The 22,963-nt window shown below is 41.1% G+C and overlaps 1 protein-coding gene and 1 pseudogene across 2 annotated transcripts in view; one reads left to right on the forward strand and one right to left on the reverse strand.

Annotated features, from left to right (window-relative positions):
• Nucleotides 1-22,963, reverse strand: part of SMC1A (structural maintenance of chromosomes 1A) — a 53,220-nt gene that overhangs the window by 12,389 nt on the left and 17,868 nt on the right. For both annotated transcript variants that reach the window (XM_037010379.2, XM_017677493.3), the window contains exons 20-24: nucleotides 2,893-3,049; nucleotides 2,262-2,416; nucleotides 1,989-2,140; nucleotides 787-856; nucleotides 392-502 (exon numbers count right to left, since the gene is read on the reverse strand). In XM_037010379.2, the coding sequence (XP_036866274.1) occupies nucleotides 392-502; nucleotides 787-856; nucleotides 1,989-2,140; nucleotides 2,262-2,416; nucleotides 2,893-3,049 (645 nt within the window). The remainder of the gene's footprint in view (nucleotides 1-391; nucleotides 503-786; nucleotides 857-1,988; nucleotides 2,141-2,261; nucleotides 2,417-2,892; nucleotides 3,050-22,963) is intronic.
• Nucleotides 14,220-16,104, forward strand: LOC140847504 (large ribosomal subunit protein uL11-like; annotated as a pseudogene).

Here is a 22,963-nt window from a genome sequence, read left to right on the forward strand (position 1 = left end):
AATTAAGAGGGGTCTAGCACCCCAGGACTGGGGTCCTCAAACCCTCCTCCCTACATACCTGCCCAAAGCCCAGGCAATGGTTCTCTCTGAGTGTGAGAGGATGTGCTCAGTCCCATGTGCCTTCTCTCCCTGCCTACCTGCACACTCTACTTTTCTCTGCTTTCTGGCTGCCTCTGCCTGGCCTTTCTACCTGTCCCAAAATACAATGGCCCTGCCAAACTGGGCTGGCTAAGCCTCCAGGGCAGGGCTTGCTCCAACATGCCCAGATGGCCTTTCAGGACCTGAGTCCCTGTGCTCCCCTGCCCCCATGTTCCTCCACTGCAGCCTTCCCTTTCTGCCCTGGGAAGTCAGGCAAGGAGTGGGACTGGCTCCTGAGCCAGGTCCGTCCTACCTCAGGGTAGACTCCAATGAGGCTCTCAGCCTTGGTGTAGAACTCCTCCTTGAGAGAGATGACGATGGCCTGGAAGTTGCAAGTAGACTGCTCCTTGATGTAATTTGCCACCTGTGGGAGGGGCCGCCATGCACTTAGGAGGGCTCAAGCCCTAACACTCTCTTGTGTTTCCCAGTCAGAATCAGAGGCAGAGAGGGTGGGAAGGATGGTGGAAGGTAGGGGGAAGAGAGGTTGAGAGGACGCCACTGACTAGCACGGTGTGATGACCCTGGGCCCAGCCTCCCAGGCACAGACAACAGGCAGCAGAAATGGCTAGGGTGCACTCAGGTGCTGTTCCTTGAAACCCAGCCCCAACCTAGGGGCCTCCCTCCCGGGACCCACCTCCTTGCACCCACCTTGCCAATGTTGGTGTTATCCAGGGCGGCATCGATCTCATCCAGGACGAAGAAGGGGGCTGGCTTGTAGCTGGGAGGGAACCAGTAAGTGAGCTGACACTAATGGGGTGGAGGTGGGGCAGGACAGCCCCAGAGCCCATCACATAGGCCAACTACCCCCTCCACTTCTTCAGAGATTAAAAACCCAGGTCTTAATGTTGCCTAAGCCTCTACAGGCCAATACACCAACTGAGCCCACCTCTGCATACAGCTGTACACTCCAGGGCCCTACAGAACCAGGAGAGGACATGGCCTCTCCAGAGCTTCCATCTGGCTAGGGAAATAAAGCTGTCCTAGGCTCTGGTCACACTGACCAGGCTACATGGAGGCCCAACCCACCTACCCACTGCACCATGCTGCCATAGCTCCCTGCCTCTAAACAGGCCACACCACCATCTGGAAGCCTGCTGTCTCCCTGGTGAACTTGTACTCACCGTTCACATTTCTTGCTCGTGTTACCTGCCCTTCAAAGCTTCCCCTCGCCACCCACGCACCCTCCTCTAGACTGGGTTGGCTTCCCTCCTCTGTGCATCCAAAGCACATATACTCAGCTGGTTATAACATGAGACTCACTGTCTATTTACACATCTGGCTTCCACTAGACCATGAGCTCCCTGAGGACAGAGCCCATTTCTGACTCATTTGTGTCCCTAATCCCTCATCACGCTCTGGTACAAAGTAGCCCTCAAGATAGATATGCTCCCTGAATGACACTGTATAATCAAGCACTAAGTTGTGGGAGTCAGATTCAAGTACTATTGGCATTCAGGAGGGGGAGGTCAGGGTATGCCACTATGGTCAAAGCAGGCTTCCTAGAGGAACAGGAGGAAGAAAATGAGATGTGATGGGGTGGTAGGTGATGGTCATGATAGATGTGCATGCAAAGGGCTTATTAACCAGCAATCATGTGAGCAAAAGCCTGGTGGTGGGACCGAACACATGCAGGGGACAGTGAGGGCACGCTGGGTGGATGAGGGTGGATGGGGAAGACAGGTCCAGGAAACCAAGGCCAGATATGCTGTAGCAGGTAGGGAAAAAGGGGCACAATCCAGATTCCACCAAAACATCTTCACCTCTACAAATCTGCATATCCTTGGGTCTCAGAGCCTCCAGTGGCTTCAGTTCAGTCTCTCTGCCAACTGCCCTGGGGGTCTCAGCCTTACCTGTGGATGGCAAAGAGCAGAGCCAGAGCTGCCACTGTTTTCTCCCCCCCTGACAAGTTGTCCATAGGCCGGAAACGTTTGCCAGGAGCCACACAATTGTAGTTGATGCCATCCAAGTAGGGCTCCTCCGGGTTCTCAGGGCCCAGGAATGCCTAGGGGAAATGCAGATGGGTGAGGAACTGGGTCTGGATCTGGAAGGGGATGAGGACAGGAAGACTAAAAGGAAGAGCAACAGGATGGTAGGGACTGGCTGGGTAAGGGGGTCCAGCCTACCTGGGCACTGCTGTTGCGGGACAGGGCCTTGTAGATCTCATCAATGTTGGTTGCCACAGATTCAAAACAAGCATTGAAGCGGTCAAAGCGTTCCTTCTTGATCTGTTCAAATGCCTGCTTGGCCTTCTTGGCTCGCTTTCGGGCTGCCTCAAATTCTGCCACAAGGGAAAGACATGTGACCCCTCAGTGCCCAGGCTCTGCCATGGCTGAAGACAGGGCCATGGAAAGAATGACATGCAGATGACAATCCACAGAGCAGGGACATCCCAAAGGGAAAGGAATGCCTAGGAAGGGCCCTAGGGAAACAGTCCTACAACCACTTGTATCCAGTCGGTCGGCCATGTAATGCAAAGGAAAAAATATGGGCTTGGAGCCACATAAACATGGATGCTTCCCTGGGCTCTATCAGCAACCAGCTGTGTGACCTTGAGCAGGTCATTTGCCCTCGCTGAACCTCAGCAGTTTTATACTCTATAGAAAGGTGTGATAACCCCTACTGTTTAGGGCTCTTGGAAGTTTCAAGGAAGAAAGCAGTAAAAACAAGAGTAGTTGTGATGTCTAACAAGAGACCTTGCCATACCTCCAGGCTCCTCCTTTCATCTTACACCCAAGTAAAAGGGGGATATCTTACCATCTGAGGTCTCCTGGAACTTGTCTCGGACACTTTCCAGCTTTTCCATGGCCTTCATATTGGGGGCAGCAATACGCTGAAGCACACTCTGCTGCTCATTCAGCTTCTGCTGCAGTGTGTTCATTTCCTGCTTGATCTCTTCCTCAGCCTGCGCATCCTGTAAACCCCAGGCCCAGCAACATCAAGAAGGGCCAGGCCCCTGAGCCCAGGCCCAGAAGAGAGGCTTGACCAAGTGAGGGCCTGGACGCCTGCTCCCATGCAGAAGGCAGGTTCTTTCCCAACTCAGTTCCTCCTACTAGGTCCTGCCCACAGTAACCACTCCCATCATCCCTGGGAATTACAGACTGCTGCTGCTCTCTCATCTCTAGCCCAACCCCCAGGTCCTGTCAACCTCTCCGTCTCCAACGAGGAGCAGCTGGTGGGGCCCTCTCTGGCTCTCAGCCCAGGCCATCAGCCAGCACCATCCCAGGGTGACCTAGAGGCTCCCACACAGGCTGGTCTGCACAATGAATAAGGCAAGTGAAATTTTCTGCTCTGATCACCACTTGATCTGAGCAAATTCTACTTGAGTTTGGTTTTAAGTCTTATGGATACTGCAATGCATGTCTGGACTTGTGCCTTTCTGCCACTTTTAGTTAATGAATATTTACTGGATGCCCTCCAAGTGCCAGGTACTGGGGCACTCATATTCTGTGAGCCATGGTTCCTGTGCTCAAACAGCTCATGGACTAACAGAATAAGTAAACAATCAGAATGCCGTATGGTGAGTACCAAAACCATGATAAACAAACAGTGTTGAGTTAGCACACAAGAAGGGCACCTAACTTAGACTCTGAGGCTAAGAAGGCTTCCAGGAATTTTTAAAGCTCAAGCCTACAGGAAGGATACTGAGAAATGAGAAAAGTAGTAATATCCTATGCAGATAGGAGCATCACATGCAAAACCAGGATTAACTCAAGGTTCATTTAAGGAAATTAAAGCAATTCAAAAGAATAATCAACTTTAGCAAACTTCAAAAGTCAAAAAAATAAAAACTAAAACAACCCACCAAAACAAAATGTGGTTCAACGTGGCAACAGTAGCAATTGTGTGCACCTGTGTGCATGCACCCATGCAAATGCATTGGGGGAAAGACAAGGCTGGAGGGCACATGAAGAAGCCGGATGATAAAGGGCTTTTCAGGCCTCATAAGAGGTTTGGACTTTATACCAAGGGAGGTGTACTACCACTGAATGTCTTCAAGCACAGGAAGGACATGAATATATATATATGTATTAGAGAAGCCTTTCCGAAGATCTCTATGTACTGTTATAGAGTGGTTTCCTGGACATGTTTTAAGTAAAACAGGAAAGGTGTACAATAGAAAGCTATCTTTTATCTGAGAGGATATGAATATATTTGCATACAAATGTTTGTTTGTAAAAACAATACCAGATAATCTAAAAACTAATTAAAATGGTTATGTATAGAGGAAGGAAGGTGAAGGAAACAGGACAGGAAGCTAAACTTCTTTTCATGTACATTGTATTACACTTTTGGTTTTAGAACCATATAAAGACTTTAGATAATTATAAAACAAAATTAAATCAAAATGTGAAGACCAATCGGTAAAAAACTTGTTGGGGAACAAGATATTCCCAAGATGCCAAAGAATCACCCTAAAGACTACTTACAAAGGAAAAAGTACACATTTAGCATTAAGAGATCTGGCGATCAATGCCTTAACTGAGGATCAAACTGAGCATAATGAAGAGTGGAAAATCCTGATATTATGTGCCTCCTGGCATGATGCAATATAAAGTACACAGCATCAGCAATAAAATATTTTGCCCTAAAATTACTTCATACAAATCCATCAAGCCTCCAGTCTAGATCAAACTTCCAATTTATAGGAGGAAATACAAGGCTAGGAAGAACAAGCTATAATGAAAGGAAACTAACATATCTACAGTGTACCCATAACATATCCATTCTTCAAGACAACATACAGACTCTTCAAAAGATCAATGTCATGAAAAAATGTGAGAGGATTAAAAGAAACTGAAGAGACAGAACAATCAAAAACAATACATGAATCTCGAGTGGTCATAGTTTAAAACAAAAAACTATGAAAGACACTTTTGAAACAACTAGGGAAATTTGAATTTCCTAGTTCATAGTGAGATATTAGATATGAAATTATTATTAATTTACTTAGTTGTAGTATGGAATCATGGTTATGGAGGAGAATCCCTTCTTCTTAGCATGCTGAAATATTTACAGTTGAAGTCTGCAATGTCCTTCAAACGGTATGGCAAAAACAAAAAATAGTGTGTAATGCAGACGGAGGGAGGGAATCAAGAAAGACAAGAGAGAAAACAAAAGGGAAAAATATTCATTGATGACTCTTAGGTGAAAGGTATATGGATGTTCACTGTACTATTCTTTCATATTTTCTGTAGGTTTGAAATTTTTCAAAATTAAAGTTGGAAAAAATAAAAATGCTAAGAAGAGCAATCCCTTAAAAAATTGAAAGCTAAACAAGAAACCTGACTATATATTTAGCTGGTTAAACACTCAAAGAATTGTTTCAAATCACTTTAAAACATAGGAACTCAACTGTATATGGCAATGAGCCATTAGACAAAAGTACCTCAAGGAAATGTTAAACAGCCTTCAATAATCAAATTGTTACAAATATATCTTCTTGGGACTTTCAAATTATTATATACAGAATAAGATAAAGTAAATGTGCTATGTTAGTGTTGCTAGGAACTAAGAATTTTAGCAAGACTAATTAGAGACTCAAACATAAAGATCAATGATGTTAAACTGAAAATAATAATTTCAATTTGAAGTACCAATATTAAACCATGATACATTTTTTCCTTCAAAATAAAAAATGCGAGGGGGAGGAGCCAAGATGGCAGAATGAGTAGGACAGCAGAAATCTCCTCCCCAAAACTTATATTTTTGTAAATACAACTATTCCTAAAAGAGTGACCAGAAGATACAGGACAACAGCCAGGCTACACCTACACCTGCGAGAATCCAGTGCCTCAAGAAGGGGATAAGATACAAGCCCCCGCCCAGTGGGACCAAAGCGCCCCTCACCCCAGCTCCCGGTGGGAGGAGAGGACTCGGAGCAGGGAGGGAGAGGGAGCCCAGAACTGCTAAACACCTAGCCCTAGCCATCCGCAATGGAGCGCAGACACAAAGTGTATGGGGTGCTGGATACTAGGGAAATGGGACAGTAAGACCTGTGAGCAGGTCCCCGCAGCCTGGCTCCCCTGCGACAAAGAAAAGCAAGTGCTTTTTGAAAGTCTTAAAGGGAGTGGGGCCTAACAGCTGGACGGAAGCATCCTGGCTCACTCAGCCCAGAAGCTGGGAATCCTGGGGAACTCCAGGCACCCTAACCCCTGGGCAGCAACACAGCTCGGAGGCCCCTCACAGCCATAAACAGCCTCCCGCCAGAGCTGAGAAGCAGCCTGAGACTGGCCACGCCCACAGCAATCGCGGAGCTTACTCCACAGTAGCTGGGCAAGAATCAGAGACCCCGTCTGAACGCAGCTGCCCCACACAAGCCGCTAGGGGGCGCCATTCTCCCAGGAAAGGAAGGACAGGAGGAAGTAGAAAGGGTCTTGGTTCTCCCAGCTGACACATGTACCAACTGCACACAACTACCTCTATCACCATGAAAAGGCGGAAGAATTTGATACAGACCAAACTAACCCAGACATCCTCCCCTGAGAGGGAATCAGAGGAGATAGATTTAACCAATCTTCCTGAAAAAGAATTCAAAATAAAGCTAACCATACTTATGGACGTACAGAGTAATATGTAGGAGCTAAGGAGGGAGAATACAGAAATAAAACAATCTCTGGAAGGACTTAAAAACAGAATGGATGAGATGCAAGAGGCTATTAATGGAATAGAAATCAGAGAACAGGAACGCAGAGAAGTAGACGCAGAGAGAGATAAAAGGATCTCCAGGAATGAAAGAATATTAAGAGAACTGTGTGAACAATCCAAACAGAATAATATTCGCATTGTAGGGGTACCAGAAGAAGAAGAAGAGAGAGAAAAAGGGATAGAAAGTGTCTTTGAAGAAATAATTGCTGAAAACTTCCCCAAACTGGGGGAGGAAATAGACTCTCAGACCACGGAAGTACACAGAACTCCAAACTCAATGGACCCAAGCAGGACAACACCAAGACACATAATAATTAAAATGGCAAAGATCAAAGACAAGGACAGAGTATTAAAGGCAGCCAGAGAGAGAAAAAAGGTCACCTACAAAGGAAAACCAATCAGGTTATCATGAGACTTCTCAACAGAAACCTTACAGGTCAGAAGAGAATGGCATGATATATTTAATGCAATGAAACAGAAGGGCCTTGAACCAAGGATACTGTATCCAGCACGATTATCATTTAAATATGAAGGAGGGATTAAACAATTCCCAGACAAGCAAAAGTTGAGGGAATTTGCCTCCCACAAACCACCTCTACAGGGTATTTCAGAGGGACTGCTCTAGATGGAAGCACTCCTAAGGCTAATCAGATGTCACCAGAGAAAATAAAATCTCAGCAAAGAAAGCCAGAACAATCAAATACTAACTAAAGGCAACAAATAAAATCAACTACCCACAAAAGCAATCAAAGGAAGCACAAAAGAGCACAAAATAAAACACCTAACATATAAAGAATGGAGGAGGAGGAATAAGAAGGGAGAGAAATAAAGAATCGTCAAACTGTGTTTATAATGGCTTAATAAGCGAGTTAACTTAGACAGTAAGATAGTAAAGAAGCTAACCTTGAACCTTTGGTAACCACAAACCTAAATCCTGCAATGGCAGTAAGTACATATCTTTCAATAATCACCCTAAATGTAAATGGTCTGAATGCACCAATCAAAAGACACAGAGTAATAGACTGGATAAAAAAGCAAGACCCATCTATATGCTGCTTACAAGAGACTCACCTCAAACCCAAAGACATGCACAGACTAAAAGTCAAGTGATGGGAAAAGATATTCCATGCAAACAACAGGGAGAAAAAAGCAGGTGTTTCAGTACTAGTATCAGACAAATAGACTTCAAAACAAAGAAAGTAACAAGAGATAAAGAAGGACATTACATAACGATAAAGGGGTCAATCCAACAAGAGTGTATAACCATTATAAATACATATGCACCCAATACAGGAGCACCAGCATATGTGAAACAAATACTAACAGAATTAAAGGAGGAAATAGAATGCAATGCATTCATTTTAGGAGACATCAACAAACCACTCACTCCAAAGGATAGATCCACCACACAGAAAATAAGTAAGGACACAGAGGCACTGAACAACACACTAGAACAGATGGACCTAATGGACAACTATAGAACTCTACACCCAAAAGCAATAGGATACACATTCTTCTCAAGTGCACATGGAACATTCTCCAAAATAGACCACATACAAGGCCACAAAAAGAGCCTCAGTAAATACAAAAAGATTGAAATTCTACCAAAGAACTTCTCAGACCACAAAAGTAAGAAACTAGAAATTGTACAGAGAGAGCAAAAAGGCTCACAAACACATGGAGGCTAAACAACATGCTCCTAAATAATCAATAGATCAATGACCAAATCAAAATAGAGATCAAGCAGTATATGGAAACAAATGACAAAAACAATGCAAACTCCCAACTTCTGTGGGACTCAGCGAAAGCAGTTTTAAGAGAAACGTATATAGCAATCCAGGCATATTTACAGAATGAAAAACAATCCCAAATGAATAGTCTAATGTCACAATTATCAAAACTGGAAAAAGAAGTACAAATAAGAACCAAAGTCAACAGAAGGAGGGATATAATAAAGATCAGAGAAGAAATAAGTAAAATTGAGAAGAATAAAACAATAGAAAAAAATCAGTGAAACCAAGAGCTGGTTCTTTGAGAAAATAAACAAAATAGATAAGCCCCTAGCCAGACTAATTAACAGAAAAAGAGAATCTAAAAACATCAACAGAATCAGAAATGAAAAAGGAAAAATCACAACGGACCCCACAGAAATACAAAGAGTTATTAGAGAATACTATGAGAATCTATATGCTAACAAGCTGGAAAACCTAGAAGAAATGGACAACTTTCTAGAAAAATACAACCTTCCAAGTCTGACCAAGGAAGAAACAGAAAATCTAAACAGACCAATTACCAGCAAGGAAATTGAATTGGTAATCAAAAAACTACCCAAGAACAAAACCACCGGACCACACAGATTAACCACTGAATTTTATTAGACATATAGAGAAGGCATATAGAGAAGACATTCTCCTTAAAGTTTTCCAAAAAATAGAAGAGGGGGAAATACTTACAAACTCATTCCATGAAGCCAGCATCACCCTAGTACCAAAACCAGGCAAAGACCCCCAAAAAAAGAAAATTACAGACCAATATCCCTGATGAACATAGATGCAAAAATACTCAACAAAATATTAGCAAACTGAATTCAAAAATACATCAAGAGGATTATACACCATGACCAAGCAGGATTCATCTCACGGATGCAAGGATGGTACAGCATTCGAAAATCCATCAACATCATCCACCACGTAAACAAAACAAAGGACAAAAATCACATGATCATCTACAAAAACCCTGAAAAAGCACTCGACAAAATTCAGCATACATTCATGATAAAAACTCTCAACAAAATGGGTATAGAGGGCAAGTACCTCAACATAATAAAGGCCATACATGACAAACCCACAGCCAACATCATACTGAACAGCGAGAAGCTGAAAGCTTTTCCTCTAAGATCGGGAACAAGACAGGGATCCCCACTCTCCCCACTGTTATTCAACATAGTACTGGAGGTTCTAGCCACGGCAATCAGACAAAACAAAGAAATAAAAGGCATTCAGATTGGCAAAGAGGTCAAACTGTCACTATTTGCAGATGACATGATATTGTACATAAAAAACCCTAACGACTCTACGCCAAAACTACTAGAACTAATATCTGAATTCAGCAAAGTTGCAGGATACAAAATTAATACACAGAAATCTGTTGCTATCCTATACACTAACGATGAACTAGCAGATAGAGAAATCAGGAAAACAATTCCATTCACAATTGCATCAAAAAAAAAATAAAGTACCTAGGAATAAACCTAACCAAGGAAGTGAAAGACCTATACCCTGAAAACTGTAAGACACTCTTAAAAGAAATTAAAGAGGACACTAACAAATGGAAACTCATCCCATGCTCTTCGACAGGAAGAATTAATATTGTCAAAATAGCCATCTGGCCTAAAACAATCTACAGATTCAATGCAATCCCTATCAAAATACCAACAGCATTCTTCAACGAACTGGAACGAATAGTTTTAAAATTCATATGGAATCACAAAAGACCCTGAATAGCCAAAGCAATCCTGAGAAGGAAGAATAAAGCAGGGGGGATCTCGCATCCCAACTTCAAGCTCTATTACAAAGACACAGTAATCAAGACACTTTGGTCCTGGCACAAGAACAGAGCCACAGACCTGTGGAACAGAATAGAGACTCCAGATATTAACTCAAACATATACGATCAATTAATGTATGATAAAGGAGCCAGGGATATACAATAGGGAAATGACAGCCTCTTCAATGGCTGGTGTTGGAAAAACTGGACAACTACATGTAAGAGAATGAAACTGGATCATTGTTTAACCCATACACAAAAGTGAATTCAAAATGGATCAAAGACTTGAACGTAAATCACAAAACCATAAAACTCTTAGAAATAAACATAGGCAAAAATCTCTTGGACATAAACGTGAACAACTTCTTCATGAACATATCTCCCCAGGCAAGGGAAACAAAAGCAAAAATGAACAAGTGCAACTATATCAAGCTGAAAAGCTTCTGTACAGCAAAGGGCACCATCAATAGAACAAAAAGGCATTCTCCAGTATGGGAGAATATATTCATAGATGAAAGATCCGATAAAGGGTTGACATCCGAAATATATAAAGAGCTCAAGCACCTCCACAAAGAAAAAGTAAATAATCCAATTAAAAAATGGGCATAGGAACTGAACAGACACTTCTCCAAAGAAGAAACTCAGATGGCCAACAGACACATGAAAAGATGCTCCACATTGCTTGTCATCAAAGAAATGCAAATTAAAACCACAATGAGATATCACCTCACACCAGTAAGGATCGCCACCATCCAACAGACAAACAACAACAAATGTTGGCGAGGATGTGGAGAAAGGGGAACCCTCCTACACTGCTGGTGGGAATGCAAATTCGTTCAACCACTGTGAAAAGCAGTATGGAGGTTCCTCAAAAAGCTCAAAATAGAAATACCATTTGACCCAGGAATTCCACTTCTAGGAATTTACCCTAAGAATACAGGAGCCCAGTTTGAAAAAGACAGATGCACCCCTATGTTTATCACAGCACTATTTACAATAGCCAAGAAATGGAAGCAACCTAAGTGTCCATCAGTAGATGAATGGATAAAGAAGAGGTGGTATATACACACAATGGATTATTATTCAGCCATAAGAAGAAAAGAAATCCTACCATTTGCAACAACATGGATGGAGCTACAGGGTATTATGCTAAGTGAAATAAGCAAGGCAAAGAAAGACAATGATTTCACTTATCTGCAGAGTATAAGAGCAAAGAAAAAACTGAAGGAACAAAACAGCAGCAGAATCACAGAACCCAAGAATGGACTAACAGTTACCAAAGGGAAAGGGACTGGGGAGGATGTGTGGGAAGGGAGGGATAAGGCAAAAAAAAAGGGAGGCATTACGATTAGCATACATAATGTAGGCGGTGGGGCACAGGGAGGGCTCTACAACACAGAGAAGACAAGTAGTGAGTCTACAGCATCTTACTATGCTGATGGACAGTGACTGTAATGGGGTATGTGGGTGGACTTGGTGATGGAGGGAGTCTAGTAAACATAATGTTCCTCATGTAATTATTAATGATACCAAAATAATTAAACGAACAAATAAATAAATAAAAAGAAATAGTTTAGGAGAAATGAATCAATTTCTTCTACAACAAAAAAATACTACAAAGAAAAATAAAAACAGACAAGGGGGGATGTTACCCAGCAGCCACCCTCTTATCCATGGGAGTTAAATTCCAAGACCCCCAGTGGATGCCTGAAACCATGGCTAGCACCAAACCCTACAATACACTATGCTTTTTCCTATACATACAAACATATTGTAAAGCTTAATTTATAAATTAGCTATAGGAAATTAACAATAACTATTAATAAAGTAGAATAATTGTAGCATACTATAATAATAGTTTTATGACTGAGGTCTCTCCCAAAATACCTTATTATACTGTACTCATTGTTCTTGTCATGTGAAATAAAATGCCTATGTGATGAGATGAAGTGAGGTGTATGACAAAGGCATTGTGATATAGCATTAGACTGCTATTGACCTGCTGACTATACATCAGAAGAGAATCATCTGCTTTGGAACCGCAGTTGACCGCAGGTAATTGTAAAAGCAGGAACTGCAGATAAACGGGTGAATACTGTAGGTTAAATGAGACTTAGGAGACGTATCAACCAATCATCTGTGTATGTATATCTATCAATCATCTTATTAAGAGTCTCAATTCAAGCAAGCAAACTGTGAGTGTGTGTGTGTGTGTGTGTGTGTGTGTATGAGAATCAGGGATATGTGAACACTAATCATAAGATTGATATTAAGGAATTATATAATATGTAATCCTAATATTAAAGAATTATTGTTTTGTTTGGTATAATGCTTCAAAATATTTATAAGAATTTTATCTTTCATCGCTAATTATCAGGGAAATGCAAATTAAAACCACAATGAGATATCACCTCACACCAGTAAGGATCACCACCATCCAAAAGACTGGGAACAACAAATGTTGGTGAGGATGGGGAGAAAAGGGAAGCCTCCTACACTGCTGGTGGTAATGTAAACTAGTTCAACCACTGTGGAAAGCAATATGGAAGTTCCTCAAAAAACTAAAAACAGAAATACCATTTGACCCAGGAATTCCACTCCTAAGAATTTACACAAATACAACTTCCCAGATTCAAAAAGACATATGCACCCCTATGTTTACTGCAGCCCACTATTTACAATAGCCAAGATATGGAAGCAACCTAAGTGTCCATGAGTAGATGAATGGATAAAGATGTGGTACATATACACAATGGGATACTATTCCGCCATAAGAAACAAATCCTAACATTTGCAACAACATGGATGGAGCTGGAGGGTATTAAGCTTAGTGAAATAAACCAGGCAGAGAAAGACAAATACCAAATGATTTCCCTTATGTGTGGAGTATAACAATGAAGCAAAACTGAAGGAACAAAACAGCAGCAGACTCAGAGACTCCAAGAAGGGAGTAGCCATTACCAAAAGGTGGGGTAGGGTAGGTGGGGAGGGAGGGAGAAGGGGATTGAGGGGTATTAATGATTAGTACACATGGTGTGGGGGGGATCATTGGGAAGACAGTGTAGCACAGAGAAGACAAGTAGCTATTCTGTGGCATCTTACTACACTGATGGACAGTGACTGCAATGGGGTGTGTGGGGGGGGGACTCAGTAATATGGATGAATGTAGTAACCATACTGTTTTTCACATGATTCATAAGAGTGTATATCAATGATACCTTAATAAAAACAATTTAAAAAAAGAATTTTATCTTTTAGAGATACATTCTGAAGTATTTATGAATGAAATGAGATGATGTCCAGAATTTAATAACCCAATGGAGTGGAAGGATGGAGTATGTTTCACATGGGGCACATGAAACAAGTTTGTTTATGAGTTTATAACTGGTGAAACTGGTGATGACTGTATGAGGTAGCATTATAGTATCTTGTTTTGCATATGAAAATTTCCATAATAAAAATCTAAAAATAAGAACAACAAAAATCAACTTGAAGTGGCTCCCACTGACCAAGGATGGGACAATTTGAAGACACATGCCTCCAATAGACAAATCAAAATACATTTAAACACAAGTTCATAATAAATACAAATAAAAAACCTCACTGGTCACCTTTATGGGTTACCAGGGCAACCAACCACCTTATTCTGATAGCTGGTAAATAAAGGAAAAGAATGAAGTATGTATCCTACCTTTTCTGTAATAACGATTTCAATGGAACTAAGTAGCTCAGGTGAGACGTTCTTTTTAGAATTCGAATTAATAAATAGAGGAAGAATGTTAGAATTAGAAAATTATCATTTTGCAACGCTTAATGGATCTAAGCAATGATGATTAACAGCTGCTAAAACCAACTCATGAAAGGGTGATAGAGAACTTTATAAAAATTGATGGGGCTTTCAGCTTTTGGCTTGGACAAGGCCATGGTGCAACTTTCTTCAGTCGTCCAGAATCCAGGTTCATCAGACACCAGCTGCCTCCACCACGCTGCCTAAGTTTGACCCCAAAGAGATCAAAGTACTATACCTGAGGTGCACCAGTGGGGAAGTTAGTGCCACATCTGCCCTGGTCCTCAAGACCAACCCCCTGGGTCTGCCTCCCAAAAAGGCTGGTGATGACATAGCCAAGGGAACTAGTGATTGGAAGGGTCTGAGGATTACAGTGAAGCTGACCATTCAGAACAGACAGGCCTAGATCGAGGTGGTGCTTTCTGCCTCTGCCCTTATCATCAAAGCCCTGAAGGAACTGCCAACAGAAAGAAGCAGAAAAACATTAAGCACAGTGCAAATATCACTTTTGATGAGATTGTAAATGTTGCCCAACATATGCAGTGCCAATCTTTAGCTAGAGAACTTCCTGGAACCATCAAAGAGATACATGAGGACCACCCAGTCTGGGGGCTTCAGTGTTTATAGCTGTCACCCTCATGACATTATAGATGACATCAACAGTAGTCCAGTGGAATGCCCAGCTAGTTAAGTACTACAAAGGAAAATTTTTCAATAAAGGATAATATGACAGCAAAAAAAAGGGGGGGGGGTGGATGGGGCTAACAACTGATCCAAATGATCATGATTTTTTTTTAAACTTTATACTATGTAAATTTCCAAACATACACACAAGTGCAGAGAATAACAGAATAAACTCCCATGCACCTACTGTTCAGCTTCAAATATTATTAACTCATGGCCAACACTCTGCCATCTATACCCAATTAAAGCAAATCTCAGACATATCAGTTCATTTATAAATACATCAATACATATCTCTAAAACAGGGTTTCTGAATCTTGGCACTACTGACACTTCAGGCCAAACGATTTGTCATTGTGGAGGCTGGAGGCTGCCTTTTACACACTGCAAGATGTCTAGCAGCATCCCTGGTGTCTACCCACTAGATACTAGCAATAACCTCTGCCTAGTTGTTACAACTGGGTGTGACAAGAATGTCTTCAGGTATTACTAAATGTTCCCTGGGGAGGCAAATCCACCCCATCCCATTGAGAACCACTGTTATAAGAGATAAAGACATTTTTAAAAAGTTCAATTAAAAAATTTTAAAACGATAAAAACATTTTAAAAATAAAATCATCAAACCATAAAACCTTATCTCATCTAAAAATATTAACAGCAATTCCTGAACATCAATGTTCAAATCACCCTGTACCATAAAAAGTAAATTGTACAGGTTTTTCAAAGCAGGTTTCATATAAGGTGCACACATGGGAATTGGCTGATATGTCTCTTAAATCTAATTTAATCCATAGGTTCCCCTTCCTCTCTTTGTAGTAGATAAAAGGGAGGGCCACACATTCCAATTGGCTGACTTATCTCTTGGAGTCTGTTAAGCTTTTCCCTCTGTATTTTCTTTCTCCCCATTTATTGATGGAAGAACCCAAGTCTCTTGTGCTTTAGAGTTTCCCACAGGATGGATTTAGCTAACTAAAATCCTATACTTTTATGTCAGATGTTCCTCTGGCACTAGTGTTTCATATAATTGGTAGATACAAAAGCTTGACCAGAGCCTTGTGTGAGTTTTTGGCAAGAAAACTTCATAGGTGACATTGAACACTGATAAATCTTAACATTACAAAGACAGAGAGAACTGACATCCAGTGTGTACTGATGTGATGCAAAAGGAAGTTCACAAGTACACAGCACCGCCTATGACATATTCTTGCTAAAAATTAAAAACGGACCTGAATCCAGTCAAACTGGTAGATTTAACTACCAGTTTACAGGAAATACAGGGGATGGAAGATCATGTTAAATAACATCATGCAACACAATCAGCCAAATTTAGAATGTAGAAAATTGTACATAACTAATGACCCAGTTTCTTCCATAAATAAGAAAAAATAAAAAGAATTAAGAAAATGTTGTAAACTAGGAGACCAATTTTAACATATGGACCTCACTTGAATCCTGATTTAAACAAATTGTGTTTAAAATAAAAAGGTACGCATGTGAAATTCATGGAAATCTACACATTTACTGAATATTGGATGATATTACAATTAGCATTAAAAATTTTTTAGTATGATATTGTGGTTTCACTTTCTAAAAAGAGACGTTCTATTCTGGAGATACATGCTGAGGTAATTATGAATGGAAAAATATCTGGAATATCATATAAAATATGCCAAAAAGGGGGGAAGATATACAAGATGAGACTGACCACATGTTGCTAGTGAGTAAAGCTAGGTGATGGGTATCCGGGACTCATTATATTATTCTCCCTACCTCTGTATACAGTTCAAATTTTTCCATAATTAAAAGTTTTATAAAAAATCAACTCCCCAAGGTGGAGCCCAGATGGCATCATGAGTAGAGCAGAGGAAATCTCCTCCCAAAACCACATATATTTTTGAAAATACAACAAATACAACTTTTCCTAAAACAGAGACCAGAAGACACACGACAACAGCCAGACTACATCCACACCTGCGAGAACCCAGCGCCTTGCGAAGGCGGTAAGATACAAGCCCCAGCCTGGTGGGACCCGAGCGCCCCTCACACCAGCTCCCAGCAGGAGGAGAGGAGTCGGAGCAGGGAGAGAGAGGGAGCCCAAGACTGCTAACTAGCCAGCCCTAGCCATCCACACCAGAGCGCAGAAACAGTGAGTGCATGGGGTGCTGGAAACTAGGAAAACAGCACAGTAAGACCTGTGAGAGGGTCCCCACGGCTGTCGCCCCTGGGACAAAGAAAAGCGAGTGCTTTTTGAAAGTCTTAAAGGGACAGGGAACCCACAGCTGGACAGAAACATCCCAGGACACGTGGCCCAGCAGCTAGGAATCCCAGAGAACTCTGGGCACACTAACCCCCTAGGCAGCAGGGCAGCTCAGAGGCCACTCACGGACATAAACAGCCTCCCGGCCGTTTTCCCTCCAATGATGATCCGCCATATTGGAGCAGCAGCCCAAGGCAGGACATGCCCACACCGACCACAGAGCTAAACTCCATAGCAGCCGGGCAAGAATCAGAAGCCCCATCTGCACGGAGCTGCCCAACACAAGCCGCTAGAGGTCGCTGTTCTCCCAGGAGAGGAAGACACAAACCAACAAGAAGGGACGTTCTCCCAGCCATCACTTCTGCCAGCTCCACAAACTATCTCTATTGCCATGAAAAGGCAGAAGAATTTGATACAGACCAAAATCACAACCCCTGAGAAAGAGATAGACCTAACCAGTCTTCCTGAAAAAGAATTCAAAGTAAAAATCATAAACACGCTGATGGAGATGCAGATACAAGAGCTAAGGGATGACGTCCGGAGGGAGATTACAGAAGTGAAACAATCTCTGGAAGCATTTATAAGCAGAATAGATAAGATGCAAGAGGCCATTGATGAAATAGAAACCAGAAAACAGGAACGCATAGAAGATGACACAGAGAGAGATAAAAGGATCTCCAGGAATGAAACAATATTAAGAGAACTGTGTGACCAATCCAAAAGGAACAATATCCACATTATACGGGTACCAGAAGAAGAAGAGAGAGAAAAAAGGATAGAAAGTGTCATTGAAGAAATAATTGTTGAGAACTTCCCCAAACTGGGGGAGGAAATAGTTGCTCAGACTACGGAGGCACACAGAACTCCTGAGAGACAGGACTCAAAGAGGTAAACACCAAGACACATAATAATTAAAATGGCAAAGATCAAGGACAAGGACAGAGTATTAAAGGCAGCCAGAGAGAGAAAAAAGGTCACCTTCAAAGGAAAACCCATCAGGCTATCATCAGACCTCTCAACAGAAACCTTACAGGCCAGAAGAGAATGGCATGATATATTTAATGCAATGAAACAGAAGGGCCTTGAACCAAGAATACTGTATCCAGCACTATAATCATTTAAATATGAAGGAGGGATGAAACAATTCCCAGACAAGCAAAAGATGAGGGAATTTGCCTCCCACAAACCACATCTACAGGGCATCTTAGAGGGACTGCTCTAGATGGGAGCACTCCTAAAAAGAGCACAGAACAAAACACCCAACATATGAAGAATAGAGTAGGAGGAAAAAGAGGGGAAAGAAATAATCATCAGACTGTGTTTATAACAGCTCAATAAGCGAGTGAGGTCAGGCAGTAAGGTAGTAAACAAGCTAACCTTGAACCGTTGGTAACCACAAATCTAAAGCCTGCAATGGCAATAAGTACATATCTTTCAATAATCACCCTAAATGTAAATGGACCGAATGCACCACTCAAAAGACACAGAGTAATAGAATGGATAAAAAAGCAAGACCCATCTATATGCTGCTTACAAGAGACTCACCTCAAACCCAAAGACATACACACACTAAAAGTCAAGGGATGGAAAAAGATGTTTCATGCAAACAACAGGGGGAAAAAAGCAGGTGTTGCAATACTAGTATCAGACAAAATAGACTTCAAAACAAAGAAAGTAACAAGAGATAAAAAAGGACACTACCTAATGATAAAGGGCTCAGTCCAACAAGAGGATATAACCATTATAAACATATATGCACCCAATACAGGAGCACAAATATATGTGAAACAAATACTAACAGAAGTAAAGGAGGAAACAGAATGCAATGCATTCATTATGGGAGACTTTAACACACCACTCACTCCAAAGGACAGATCCACCGGACAGAAAATAAGTAAGGACACAGAGACACTGAACAACACACTAGAACAGATGGACCTAATAGACATCTACAGAACTCTACACCCAAAAGCAACAGGACACACAATCTTCTCAAGTGCACACAGAACATTCTCCAGAATAGACCACATACTAGGCCACAAAAAGAGCCTCAGTAAATTCAAAAAGATTGAAATCCTACCAACCAACTTTTCAGACCACAAAGGTATAAAACTAGAAATAAATTATACAAAGAAAGCAAAAAGGCTCATAAACATATGGAGGCTTAACAACATGCTCCTGCATAATCAATGGATCAACGACCAAATTAAAATGGAAATGCAGCAATATATGGAAACAAATGACAACAACACAAAGCCCCAACTTCTGGGATGCAGCAAAAGCAGTCTTAAGAGGAAAGTATACAGCAATCCAGCCATATTTAAAGAAGGAAGAACAATCCCAAATGAATAGTCTAATGTCACAATTATCGAAATTGGAAAAAGAAAAACAAATGAGGCCTAAGGTCAGCATATGGAGGGACATAAAGATCAGAGAAGAAATAAATAAAACTGAGAAGAATAAAACAATAGCAAAAATCAATGAAACCAAGAGCTGGTTCTATGAGAAAATAAACAAAATAGATAAACCTCTAGCCAGACTTATTAAGAGAAAAAGAGAGTCAACATACATCAACAGAATCTGAAACGAGAAAGGAAAAATCACGATGTACCCCACAGAAATACAAAGAATTATTAGAGAATACTATGAAAACCTATATGCTAACAAGCTGGAAAACCTATAAGAAATGGAGAACTTCCTAGAAAAATACAACCTTCCAAGACTGACCCAGAAAGAAACAGAAAATCTAAACAGACCAATTACCAGCAAAGAAATTGAAGCGGTAATCAAAAAACTACGAAAGAACAAAATCCCCGGGCCAGATGGATACACCTCGGAATTTTATCAGACATACAGGGAAGACATAATAATACCCATTCTCCTTAAAGTTCAGCAAAAAATAGAAGAGGAGGGAATACTCCCAAACTCATTCTATGAAGCCAATATCACCCTAATACCAAAACCAGGCAAAGACCCCACCAAAAAAGAAAATTACAGACCAATATCCCTGATGAATGTAGATGCAAAAATACTCAACAAAATATTAGCAAACCGAATTCAAAAATACATCAAAAGGATCATACACCATGACCAAGTGGGATTCATCCCAGGGATGCAAGGATGGTACAACATTCGAAAATCCATCAATATCATCCACCACATCAACAAAAAGAAGGACAAAAACCACATGATCATCTCCATAGATGCTAAAAAAGCATTTGACAAAATTCAACATCCATTCATGACAAAATCTCAACAAAATGGGCATAGAGGGCAAGTACCTCAACATAATAAAGGCCATATATGATAAACCCACAGCCAACATCATACTGAACAGTGCGAGAAGCTGAAAGCTTTTCCTCTGAGATCGGGAACAAGACAGGGATGCCCACTCTCCTCACTGTTATTCAACATAGTACTGGAGGTCCTAGCCATGGCAATTAGACAAAACAAAGAAATACAAGGAATCCAGATTGGTAAAGAAGAAGTCAAACTGTCACTATTTGCAGATGACATGATATTGTACATAAAAAACCCTAAAGACTCCACTCCAAAATTACTAGAACTAATATCGGAATTCAGCAAAGTTGCAGGATACAAAATTACCACACAGAAATCTGTGGCTTTCCTATACACTAACAATGAACTAATAGAAAGAGAAATCAGGAAAACAAGTCCATTCACAATAGCATCAAAAAGAATAAAATACCTAGGAATAAACCTAACCAAGGAAGTGAAAGATCTATACCCTGAAAACTACAAGACACTCTTAAGAGAAATTAAAGAGGACACTAACAAATGGAAACTCATCCCATGCTCCTAGCTAGGAAGAATTAATATCATCAAAATGGCCATCCTGCGCAAAGCAATATACAGATTCGATGCAATCCCTATTAAATTACCAACAGCATTCTTCAATGAACTGGAACAAATAGTTCAAAAATTCATATGGAACCGTCAAAGACCCCAAATAGCCAACGCAATCCTGAGAAGGAAGAATAAAGTGGGGGGGGATCTCGCTCCCTGACTTCAATCTCTACTACAAAGCCACAGTAATCAAGACAATTTGGTACTGGCACAAGAACAGTCACAAACCAGTGGAACAGCATAGAGACTCCAGACATTAACCCAAACATATATGGCCAATTAATATTTGATAAAGGAGCCATGGACATACAATGGGGAAATGACAGTCTCTTCAACAGGTGGTTCTGGCAAAACTGGACAGCTACATGTAAAAGAATGGAACTGGATCACTGTCTCACCCCATACACAAAGGTAAATTTGAAATGGATCAAAGACCTGAATTTAAGTCATGAAACCATAAAACTCTTAGAAAAAAACATAGGCAAAAATCTCATGGACATAAACATGAGTGACTTCTTCATGAACATATCTCCCCGGGCAAGGGAAACAAAAGCTAAAATGAACAAATGGGACTACATCAAGCTAAAAAGCTTCTGTACAGCAAAGGACACCATCAATAGAACAAAAAGGTATCCTACAATATGGGAGAATATATTCATAAATGACAGATCCAATAAAGAGTTGACATCCAAAATATATAAAGAGCTCACACACCTCAACAAACAAAAAGCAAATAATCCAATCAAAAAATGGGCAGAGGAGCTGAATAGACAGTTCTCTAAAGAAGAAATTCAGATGGCCAACAGACACATGAAAAGATGCTCCACATCACTTGTCATCAGAGAAATGCAAATTAAAACCACAATGAGATATCATCTCACACCAGTAACGATCACCATCATCGAAAAGACAAATAATAACAAATGTTGGCGAGGTTGTGGAGGAAGGGGAACCCTCCTACAGTGCTGGTGGGAATGTAAATTAGTTCAACCATTGTGGAAAGCAGTATGGAGATTCCTCAAAAAACTCAAAATAGAAATACCATTTGACCCAGGAATTGCACTCCTGGGAATTTACCCTAAGAATGCAGCACTCCAGTTTGAAAAAGACAGATGCACCCCTATGTTTATCGCAGCGCTATTTACAATAGCCAAGATATGGAAGCAACCTAAATCTCCATCAGTAATTGAATGGATAAAGAAGATGTGGTACATATACACAATGGAATATTACTCAGCATAAGGAAAAAACAGATCCTACAATTCGCAACAACATGGATGGAGCTAGAGGGTATTATGCTCAGTGAAATAAGCCAGGTGCATAAAGACAAGTACCAAATGTTTTCACTCATATGTGGAATATAAGGACAAAGAAAAACTGAAGGAACAAAACAGCAGCAGAGTCACAGAACCCAAGAATGGACTAATAGTTACCAAATGGAAAGGGACTGGGGAGGATGGGTGGTAAGGGAGGGACAAGGGCGGGGGAAAAGAAAGGGGGCATTACGATTAGCATGTATAGTGTGGGGGGGCACGGGGAGGGCTGTGCAACACAGAGAAGACAAGTAGTGATTTTACAGCATCTTACTACGCTGATGGACAGTGACTGTGAAGGGGTATGTTGGGGGGACTTAGTGAAGGGGGGAGCCTAGTAATCATAATGTTCTTCATGTAATTGTAGATTAGTGATACCAAAGAAAAAAAAATCTACAAAGGGGAAGGCTGAAAAAAAAAATGAAGTCCCCCTGGGTATAATGGTGGATGGGAAAGACTCAGGAAGTGTTTAGGAGGGTCCTGCAGTAGTGTATGTGAAAGGTGAAAGCAATCTGCACTAGAGACAGTAGAAACAGAAAAAAGTAGATTTGAACACATATTTAGGTGGTAAAATGGATAGGGCTTGTTAATTATCTGAATATACGAAGTGACAGTGAAAATCAAGAACAAGGCTCAGATTTCTGGTTTGAACCTGTGGCTGGCACTGAGGAGAAGGGGCAGGTTTGGGGAGGAAGGCTGGGGTTTGAAATACCTGTGGTACCTAGC

This window comes from Manis javanica, chromosome X (assembly GCF_040802235.1).
Source record: "Manis javanica isolate MJ-LG chromosome X, MJ_LKY, whole genome shotgun sequence".
Taxonomy (NCBI): domain Eukaryota; kingdom Metazoa; phylum Chordata; class Mammalia; order Pholidota; family Manidae; genus Manis; species Manis javanica.